Here is a 10,351-nt window from a genome sequence, read left to right as displayed (position 1 = left end):
ACTCATTTGAGCCTTCTCTTACCTTTTGTTTGCTTGCTGAACCATTGTTTACCGTTAAAAATGCATCGCGAGGTTTGAATGTGGCCTCCGTTTTGAGTTGTCTCTAAATTTCCCTCAAATGTATGTTATAGAAATATCACGTATTTTTTACAAAAACTGATCCATCAATCAAACACTCGTTAATTTTATAATTATTTATCGCAAAGTTTTACCGGTAGTTTTCAATGCAAATGACGAACATATCATAATAGTACTGTGTAATGCACGCTATAAATGAATTTGAAAATGAAGTTCAGGTTTTTTAATTAAACTATTCGCCCACAAAGAAGAAAAAGTGCATTTTAGCAGAGTATTGAAATAGAAAAGTTGATGAAAACTGAATTCGTATCGTTTCTGAGCTTAAAAAAATTATCCAAAAATAAAAAGTATTCGTCGAATTGAAATTTTCGTCAAATTAATACTATAATCTTCGACTTCGTCATATTGTAGTAACTAGATCTAAATTCATTAATCGACCCCCTGTATGCATCTGTGAATACTTACCTTTACTTTTTGCCCTTACTACGTAGCATCAAAATTACGTGATGAATGTATAATGTACTTAGTATCGTGGAAATATTATAGAGGCGTAGGGATGTTATTATATAGAAATAAATATACTACTGATGCTTAATTCTTCTGTATTATATTAGAATTTTCTTTGAACAAGTACAAGTTCCGTGTTTACAATATATCGATAAATTATAGATTCAACTTGTTATTAGAGAAATTTCTTCCCAACACATTACATATAAATTAAAACTTATTATTTATATACTTGAACCTTATTTCTCATATATTTCTCCATTTTATTTAATATTTTAGGCTAAATTATAATAATCAGAAATAATTGTTTTACGGACTATTCAACTTCCAAAAAAAATATTCCGAGAGTATATCTGCCTTTATCGGTTTATCTCTTAAAGTTTCGGTAAAGAAATTAATCCTCCGACCTTTCCTGCGTCTAACACACTACCGCCACCTTTCAAGTTCAACAAGCCATTTAGGTTCAACGCACCACCTGAACTTAGTTTTCCAATCACGCCGAGAGCTCCTTGAACAGCCTGCAAATCCAAAGCACTAATGCCAAGTTTCTTTGCACCTTTCGCACTCAAAAGGCTCTGAACATCTACGCCTCCTTTCATGGATTGAAGGAGCACTGGAACGGTTTTCGTGACGCGTTCTATGTCTATAGCACTTACGCTAGTGGCGGACCACTTGTTTAAAGTACTAAGATTAACGCCTGATTTTTGCAATTCAAGGATTAAAGGAATTACTGCTTGAAGCGGTTTTATGTCCGAGACAGTTTTGCTTTTTAGTAAACCGGAAAGAGCTTCAGATACTTTAGTTATCTTTTCTGACTTTGCGAGAACCTCTTCTATGGCGCTTTGCAATTCTAGAATTACTTTGCCACTCGCTTCTAAATCTAAAAGACCACTAGTGTCTTTTCCTTCATTCACTAACTTAACGATCAAAAGGATCTTTTCTTTGATTTTTTCCAACGACGCAATATCCTTGCTACCCTCTTTCAAATCTAATAGGCTGCTAGTATCTTTGCCTTCTTCAATCCATTTCAGTAATACACGGATTTTCTCCTTGATTTCCTCCAAACTTGAAATTTTCTTTTCTCCTTTCTTTATTTTCAATGCAGCCTTGAGGTTACCACCCTCTTCTAAGGATGTAGCAATGTTGCTAACCTGCTCTTTGATATCTGCCCAGTTTATACTAACGCTGCCTTCCACCACTACTTCACCATCTTTCCACTTTTCTGTAAAATAAATTTATTGGTTTATGGATTAAAGGAATCTTTTTGTTTTATGGTTTCTAGTATTTACAGATCTATATTCGTATACGGGATAATTCTACGTGAAAAAAAAAGAAAAAAATTTACTATAACATTTTTCCATCTGAGGTTCCGTTTTCAGGAAAATCGACTTTAAAGATTTGACAAGTGTACTTTAAACTGACTACTTCCGTACTGAACAAGAGTAAATAATTCATAGGGGTTTAATTTCGCTAAATTCTCTAAATTTTATAGTGTAGTAAATTTCTGTATATTCGTTTGATAATTTATTAATCCTACCTGATTCTCCACTGCTCTTCCAGCTGCCATCGTTCTTCCAGCTTTCGTTGCTCTTCCAACTTTCGCTGTTTTTCGAGCTTTCATCTTTCTTTCCGCTTTCACTGTTTTTCCAGCTCTCGTTGCTCTCCGAGCTTCCGCCGTTCTTCCAATTTTTGCCGCTCTCCGAGCTTTCGCCGTTCTTCCAATTTTTGCCGCTTTCGGAGCTTCCACCGTTCTTCCAATTTTTTCCGCTTTCCGAGCTTCCATCGTTCTTCCAATTTTCGCTGCTTTCCGAACTTCCACCGTTCTTCCAATTTTTGTCGCTTTCCGAGCTTCCGCCGTTCTTCCAATTTTTGCCGCTTTCGGAGCTTCCATCGTTCTTCCAATTTTCGCCGCTTTCCGAACTTCCATCGTTCTTCCAATTTTTGCCGCTTTCGGAACTTCCACCGTTATTCCAATTTTCGCCACTTTCGGAATTTCCACCGTTATTCCATTTTTTGCCGTTTTCCGAGCTTCCATTGTTCTTCCATTTTTCTCCGCTTTCCGAGCTTGCATTGTTCTTCCATTTTTCTCCGCTTTCCGAGCTTGCACCGTTATTCCACTTTGCGCCGTTTTCCGAATTTCCGCCGTTATTCCATTTTTCGCCGCTTTCCGAGTTTGCACCGTTATTCCATTTGCCGCCGTTTTCCGAGCTTTCACCGTTTTTCCATTTCTCGCCGCTTCCCGAGCTTCCACTGATTTCTATGCCTCCGCCGCTTTTCGAGCTTTCTTTTTCATTTGACGATTTAGAAGCCGAGGAGCTTTGCGATGCTTCTTCCTTTTTCTCCACTTGGGAACTCTTCGATCCGGAGCTTTCTGCAGACGCATCCGCTTCCTTTCTGGCTTCTATATTCACGCCTGCGATCGCTAACTGCACGCAGACGAATACTGCCAACAACAACAACGTGATCTTCATGGTTAGCCGCTTCCTTTTCGGACTGCTGCAGTATGGTGACAAAGTCGTTGCTTTTATACTTGAATGAAAATTAAACATCAACATCTGCAACGGCGAATATTTCTTTCCGCAGACATATTTTTATTTCCGTTTATTTTCTTTGCGCGATATGATGGTCGTCAATTTCCAATGTGTCCATAGGTATTGACATTCGTTCGCGGAAGCTCTCGTAATTAGTGTATCCTGCTGTGTTTTTACAACTTGTCAAAAGTTTTGTGCTTTATTCAAGTTGATGTTATTTCGAATTTTAAAATATCCCAATAATACTTGCGTTGTTATTCTGCGCAAACGATATTTTAATACTTAAATGTTTCGTATTTACATATAACGAAACGCAAAGTAGACGAGTTACGTGTAATAACAAATTGTGTTTGTTCGTTTCGCATTTAGCTAGAACGTTAATCGTATTGTATTTTTGGATATTTACGGTTATTTTCACATAATTATTCATTAATGTTATTGTTATAATATTTTTATAACAAGATACGAGAGTTTCGTCTTATTATTCTATCATTTTCGAACGTTACAGTCAGTTAAGAAACATCGAGATATCAGAGCAATATGGTAATAAATAAAAAGAAGATATCGGATATAAAAGTACTTATGTAAATTATGCAAGTTAATTTTATTATAAGTGACGGAGTTATACTAATATCATTAATGTCACTTGTTTAAATATTGTTACTATTGCGCGCAAGTAACTTGTTCTGAGAAAATGTATTAAAGACATATTAAGAAGACACATGTATGACTTTAGATATACATAATTAACGACAATTTATTGTAAATTTTATTTATTTGTTTCAAACAGTATTAAATAAAATATCAGCTTAGGAATGAAAGGACAAATATTGTGCTTTGACAAGTGGAAGCAATGTTGGTTACATCTTGAGAAAAATAAATAAATGGAAATTTTTATTGTTCCGCAGAACAGAAGTTCAATTTTTTAATTCGTTTTTTATTAATTATTCTTAAGAAAATTTGTTAACAATTTATTAATCTAAATACTTTTTTGTATTCAGAGTGTTATATATAAAGAATTGCCTTCAAATTATCAAAATTCTAATGTACAATCCAAAGAAATGTAATTAAAACAAATTGATTTTATAAAAAGGAAGATGATCTTTAATTTGGTAATAAATGTAAAACTTTTTGAGAGGATTAAAACGTTGCAAGCAAGATTATTGAACAAGAAATATACAATTGGAACAAATCCCATTGAAGGTAATAAAATATAAATAAATTTTATTGTAAAATAACGTTGAAAATATTATCGAAATATGTTGCCAACAAACCAAAAAATTCCAATTTTTTTCGTTCTGTATGTAGCTTTGTCTCCCATATTATTTTCCAGATATCATATTTATCAGTTTAACAGGTGTTACGATATGGTGACGTATTATTGAATCACAATATGTTCAGCTGTTGAAAATAACGACCGAAACGTGAAATAAAATAAATATATCAAGAAAAATTTTTTTATTTGGTTGCTACTATGCTACTGTATTTTATTAGTTACCATTTTTAATATACAGATTGCGTTGCCACCAAATTATCTCTTTATAGCTAACAATTATTAATTCTTAAATTTTGCATCGAAATAAAAACTGCAGTTAATTACAATCTTTTCTTACGTAAGCGAAAGAAGTCGGATTTTAGAAGATTAACTATATTTTTATTTTTATTTAACAAAATTTAATGGGAAATAAAATGGAAGTCTAATGCTTGGAAATATTCCGTCATTCATACAATTTCTGATGAAATGAAAAAATTGAAGACATATTTTTGCAGAGTTATTGCTTTTATTTATTTCACTGTACTTTACATATGTAACACTTTATTACTTCGTCCTGTCGTGATATTCAAATTTCATATATTTATATCTATATACTTTGTCACTTTTCTTATTCGAAGAATACTTAAAGAGTACTTACATGCATAAATGAAATATAATAAATGTCTGATCATTAAACGATAAACATTAAACACGAAACAATAGGATAAAAACATAAAAGAACATAATTCGTTCCTTTAAAAATTCATCTATATTAACAAAGATAAAAAAGATTAAAATATAATTGTTCAGTTATTTATTACCTAATATCGCCCTGCAAAAATTTCTTACAGCAATAAACACTTCTCTTTATCCTTTTATGAAGCTTTATACGCACAATTTTATATCTGACATAGCGGCTATTTCGCGTATAGATAATCAATAACAATGTTATGAAAAAAGAAAAATCACAGAGTAATGGAATTTCCTCTTAAGTACTCCATTCTTCTATATAATATAGACATCCATTTTAGATGAATTCAATAAGGTCAATTGATATCGCTTGATTTGTTTTGGAAGTCTGCTACTTCGACGAGCCGTATGTCAGGGCCGACGTATTCAATGTAACAGTAGCAATTGGATGGAAATCGGAATTGCTGATAGGTATACGAGCCACCCTTCTGAAGTCCTAGGAGTTGATTATGAACGTACCTTTGTTTACATACGGTTATATAACCTCTTGCGAGCCCATTTATCGAGCTACAACGTTTGCCTTCGTTGCTATAAAAAAATAATGATTCTAAGATTGTTTTAATAAAATAAAACATATACATATATAGACTATATATATATATGGAAAGATGACACAAACATTTAACAAATTTTATAAAATTATGAAAATTTTAATAACAAATCCTGACATACTCTTATAAGTCTTTATCCTTACAATTAGGAATACGCGAACTTTAGGTTGAGGACCATTGATCTAGGATATTTAACGATAAAATTGACAACGATAATATATTAGTTATTGCTTCTTCCTATGTATATAGGTAGCAGTAATATAAATATAAAAAGCTGCTGGTATTTTATGACGCGAAACAAACAGATGGGGATTAATTTTTTTTATATAGACAATGTATGTATTTTACATACACGCATTTCTCTATGTGTACTCCCTGTACCACATCATCAGTGTTAAGGACGTACGACCACTCGTTATTCATATTTTCCGCCGTTTTTGGAAAGATAATTTTCTCCTGAAATTATTTTGAAAGATATAGGTAGAAATCAAGTATTAAATTATACGTACTTACGATTGACTGACAGAGTTTCGTTCCATATTCTGAGTGCATCGGTAGAGTGGGTTTAAGTGGTTCTACCTAAAAGTAAAATCAACAAAATTTGAAAAATAAAATGCAACATATCTATCATTTACAGATATTATATATAAATATGTCATAGAAAAGTAAAAGAATGAAGTAATCCATAAATTGATTAATAAAAATAAGAAATTAGAGAAAAAAGATTGAATATCAAGAGAAGAACATGGTAAGTCGCATTTCTTTCATTAGGAAATGAAAATACTTTTATAAAAATGAATACTAACCATATCGAGATTACTATAATTTTTAAGAAGTGAATGTTTGCTAATTATTTTCTTCACCGCATCAAAGGGATAATTCGCAACATTCTCGCAGAAAGTTTGTCCTTTACAAGAAGGTATTGTTTCATTTTGCCATTGAGAATCACTGTGGACGTTGTTGAAGACCTTTCAAAAGATACGATTCGTTAAGATCCTAATGTTTCTGATACTTTGAATCAAAAATGCAAAAATATATTTAATTGTGTGTCTTAAAATATTGAGATACTCCTTACAAATTTTCATTCTTTTTAATATTATGAAATCTTTGATTGATTTGGAATTAATCATTGGGATGTAAACCTTGAAATTTAATAAAATTTCTACGTACCAATGTTCGACAAATAATTTCTTGTATACTTATTTTTATATATCAGCTTTCTAATATACTCAACTTCGTTCAAAAAAGCTACCGTTCCTTTCATAATACCAAAAGATATAGAGGAGATGTCCTGGAAAATCCTTTTCAAATACAGCTGACAGGTTGTCTTCTTTGTTGTTGGTAGATTGCGTTAATACATATTTTCAACTTTCAACGCGAGGGATTCTAATAAGATACACGAGAAATAAAGAAAACGAACGTAAAATAATTATTATTTTTAATTCAAATGGCATCTAATTTCGCCGAGACTCAGAGTATCGAACTACTCTATAATCAAAAGCTGACTGTCCCTTTGAGACTTCTGACAAGTCTGTGGACCACGATCAGTCAACTGCAAAGACGGTCGTTGGTTTAAGTTCTACGAGTAGTTTATCGTTTCAGCGTATTGTTTCAAACAACGGCCTTGTAATCAAACTATCCGATAAATGAATTTCGTTTAATCTTCATTTGGGTTAACGCGATTATTCGGCTTCAAGCTTGAAAATGGTTAAATGGTTAACTCAAAGATTACTGTATTATCCTTGCTACAGTCCTTGAATTATGGTATTCTACTATTTTACATTCTACATTCTTGTTTTATCAAGCAAAAAGACTTAGAAATATATGTTATGTATTTTACTTGTATTTTATTTATGTACGAACTATCATTTCGTAGATTTTAAAAAAAAACATTAACAAAAAATTGGAACAAAAATTTATGCATGTCAATAACGATTCATTCGTATTTTCTTCAAACTTAAGACAGTTGTTTGGTAACTGAGAAACACTATTTAGTCGAAACTACCATGAATATTATTACTGCAATTAAATCCAAACTATCAGACCTGATAGTATCAGATTTACAACTGATAAAATTCAGAACCTAATATTTTTAGTCTTTGAGAAAAATTGTTTTTTATTAATTATTAATGCTAGAAATACACTTTTTCGGGTGGTTTTGTAAAGAAGAGACAATGCACTAAAATTTGAGAATGGTTTTATCGAGAACAAATATAATAATTAATTACTTGCAGCGTGAAAGGCTTATCATTCAGAGCCGAATAAATATTATTTCTTAAATTATTGGATTTCTTAAACTCATTGGATGCTTTTGTAAAAAAGATATCAAGAGTCCAATGCTAAGTTAAATAGTAACTTATTAAAATATAATTAAGACTTTTTCATATTACTTACCAGTAACAAACCGATTGCAACATTGAATACAGAAATTATGCTTTGAGATTCCTTCATCGTGTTTCGGCGATCAGTGTTCCACACTACGATAACAACTTGTTCCTTTTTCCTAAATGATTTCTTTTCTTCCTTTTTCGCTAGAACACGATATTTTAATTTCAATGACTGTTTCACTAACTTCAACTGTGTATGTTTGCAGGTTCATGTTTGCAATTAATTTTGGCTAACTTATTCACGAGAGAGAGTAGTGGATGTTCGAGTGATGATTGTCAACTCCACTAATATAAGGGGTGTTTTTCTCCGAACGATGACAAGGTTTCGAAAGTTTCTAATTTCCGGCTATTGAGATAAGGTTCACGAATACGTATAGCACTCGCACGAGAACGGTCTTGACTCTTGACTCGATCTTGATTTGATCGAGCGTTTAACAAGGCCAAAGGTCCATCAGCATGCTTGTTCGTTTATTCATGCACTTCCGTGCGCGTGAATCGCGACAAACGCTTAATGAGAAAAGGATGAGCGATACCTGGACGAACGTGAAGCTTCGAATCAATTAGGCAAAGATCGCGGAAATTCTTTTAGACGGTCCTCGACCGATACGAGTGGCTAATGATCTTTCGGAAGTAACAGACGTTTATAATACGCTCGGTTACTGAGAACACGATGAACGTGTAAAATGAAAGCATCGCCACTATCGCTGAAAGAAAGCCATTGTAAATGTTAGTGTTTCGACTGAAAAATATTCTTCTGAAAAGTAGTGGAAATAGTACGTCATAAAATTACTCACGAAAATCCTCACGTTTTTTGTTCTTTCGGATGAAACATTCGACTTGCGCACCACTCAACAAGGTGTGTTTTTAGTCTAGTCACTAGACTCTGGCGTAAACAACGTCTGGTGATCGTCAGTGTCAAGAAACTAGTACCTCGAACGACTTCTTAATGACTGATTCCGAGGTTTTATACGATCATATCGTGAAAAAATATTTTTCGTCCCCAATTCGAGCATTGTCTGACATTTTTAATGAAGAACTTTCCAGGTCGATAGCGATATTTCTGTGTCAAACTGTACATATGATAATTAGTCCCATACATACCTAAATTATAGGAAATAAATTTCGATCAATATTTTACTTTGAAAAACAAGTTACGCACAACCACAAAAATTCGTCGTGTATAAGCACTCTGGATAGTTTCGTCATGCCGTTCGTATTTATATGACAATTCCGATTTTTTCCATCAAGTTTTATCGATAAATTTTATTGATCGCGATATCAGCGATATATGGTCGTTTCATTGCCGATGAAATATCGGCAATACTTACTGCTGGCAAATTGAATTTAACGAAATCGTCTTACAAGGCACGCCTAACGAAAGATTGATTGAGTTTCAGCGGATCTAATTATTCGACCGCGAGAAAGCCTCGATAATCCTTCCTGAACTATCGTTTCCTGTCAAAAATGGATAGCGAGGATTGAACGCGGTGTTTGTTTTCTGTTTTACTTCAATATCACGTATTTTTGAAAGGAAGTATTCTATTAATTTGACACTTTTTAATTTTGTAGTTATTTATCACAAAATTGTACAAATAATTTTCAATACGATATTATAATATTACTGTATAGTACACGCTATAAATGTATTTGAAAATAAAATTTAGATTTTTTAGTGAAACGATGTGTCCGCAAATAAAAGAGATCGCATTTCCAATATCGAACATTGAAATAGAGAAATTGATGGAAATTGAATTCGTTTCGTTTCTGAGCTTAAAAACAATTATCCAAAAATAAAAGGTATTCTCCGATTTTCGTAAAATTAATACTATTGGATTGGCAACTAAGTGATTGCGGATTTTGTCATTAGATGGTATTGACAAAGTCCGTAATTATTTAATTGCCAACCCAATATATTCCCCAATTTCCTCATTTGTAGTAATTAGATCTAAATTCAGTAATAGACTTCTTGTATGGCCATGCGAATACTTAATGCGATACCTTTACTATGTAGCATCAAAATGATCTCTGATGAATGTACAATGTACGTAATATCGTAGGAATATTATAGGAGTGTAGGGGTACTATTAAATAGAAATAAATGTGTCATTGACGCTTCTTAATTCTTCTTCGTCGTATTAGAACTTTCTTTAAATAAGTATAAATTCCACGTTTACAATATATCGATAAATTATAAATTCGATTTAATATTAGGGGAATTTCTTTCCAATGCAAAAAGAATAGATTAAGTTAGTGTCAGACTTGTTATTTGTACAATGTTATTTCATAGAATCT

The 10,351-nt window shown here is 32.5% G+C and overlaps 2 protein-coding genes across 3 annotated transcripts; both read right to left on the bottom strand.

Moving 5' to 3' along the window:
* Positions 1 to 666: 666 nt before the first annotated feature.
* LOC105680782 (uncharacterized transmembrane protein DDB_G0289901-like) lies at positions 667 to 3,075 on the bottom strand. The gene is made up of 2 exons (XM_012385759.3): positions 2,123 to 3,075; positions 667 to 1,807 (listed from the first exon to the last, which is right to left on the bottom strand). The coding sequence occupies exons 1-2, from the start codon at positions 3,054 to 3,056 to the stop codon at positions 960 to 962; spliced, it is 1,782 nt and encodes a 593-aa protein (XP_012241182.1). The 5' UTR covers positions 3,057 to 3,075; the 3' UTR covers positions 667 to 959.
* Positions 3,076 to 4,883: 1,808 nt separating this feature from the next.
* Positions 4,884 to 9,269, bottom strand: LOC105680783 (protein spaetzle-like). 2 transcript variants are annotated; one of them, XM_012385763.3, is made up of 7 exons: positions 8,854 to 9,269; positions 8,593 to 8,763; positions 8,067 to 8,203; positions 6,479 to 6,640; positions 6,186 to 6,251; positions 6,025 to 6,128; positions 4,884 to 5,649 (listed from the first exon to the last, which is right to left on the bottom strand). In XM_012385763.3, the coding sequence occupies exons 3-7, from the start codon at positions 8,121 to 8,123 to the stop codon at positions 5,418 to 5,420; spliced, it is 621 nt and encodes a 206-aa protein (XP_012241186.1). In that variant the 5' UTR covers positions 8,124 to 8,203; positions 8,593 to 8,763; positions 8,854 to 9,269; the 3' UTR covers positions 4,884 to 5,417. The 2 variants fall into 2 exon arrangements, with proteins under 2 accessions (XP_012241186.1, XP_033176680.1); XM_033320789.1 differs by having other exon boundaries at positions 8,866 to 9,269.
* Between the last annotated feature and the right edge of the window lie 1,082 nt (positions 9,270 to 10,351).

The sequence above is a fragment of the Bombus impatiens genome, unplaced genomic scaffold (assembly GCF_000188095.3).
Source record: "Bombus impatiens unplaced genomic scaffold, BIMP_2.2 scf_0349, whole genome shotgun sequence".
In the NCBI taxonomy this organism is placed as follows: Eukaryota; Metazoa; Arthropoda; class Insecta; order Hymenoptera; family Apidae; genus Bombus; species Bombus impatiens.
This window is presented reverse-complemented; position numbering and strand designations above follow the sequence as displayed.

Coding starts and splice junctions, on each gene's coding strand:
- LOC105680782 (XM_012385759.3), bottom strand. CDS start 3,056: ATGAAGATCACGTTGTTGTTGTTGGCAGTATTCGTCTGCGTGCAGTTA. Junction 1,808..2,122: donor GAAGAGCAGTGGAGAATCAG/GTAGGATTAATA, acceptor TTTATTTTACAG/AAAAGTGGAAAGATGGTGAA.
- LOC105680783 (XM_012385763.3), bottom strand. CDS start 8,123: ATGAAGGAATCTCAAAGCATAATTTCTGTATTCAATGTTGCAATCGGT. Junction 6,641..8,066: donor TTGCAATCGGTTTGTTACTG/GTAAGTAATATG, acceptor ATCTTTTGAAAG/GTCTTCAACAACGTCCACAG. Junction 6,252..6,478: donor ATTATAGTAATCTCGATATG/GTTAGTATTCAT, acceptor TTTTACTTTTAG/GTAGAACCACTTAAACCCAC.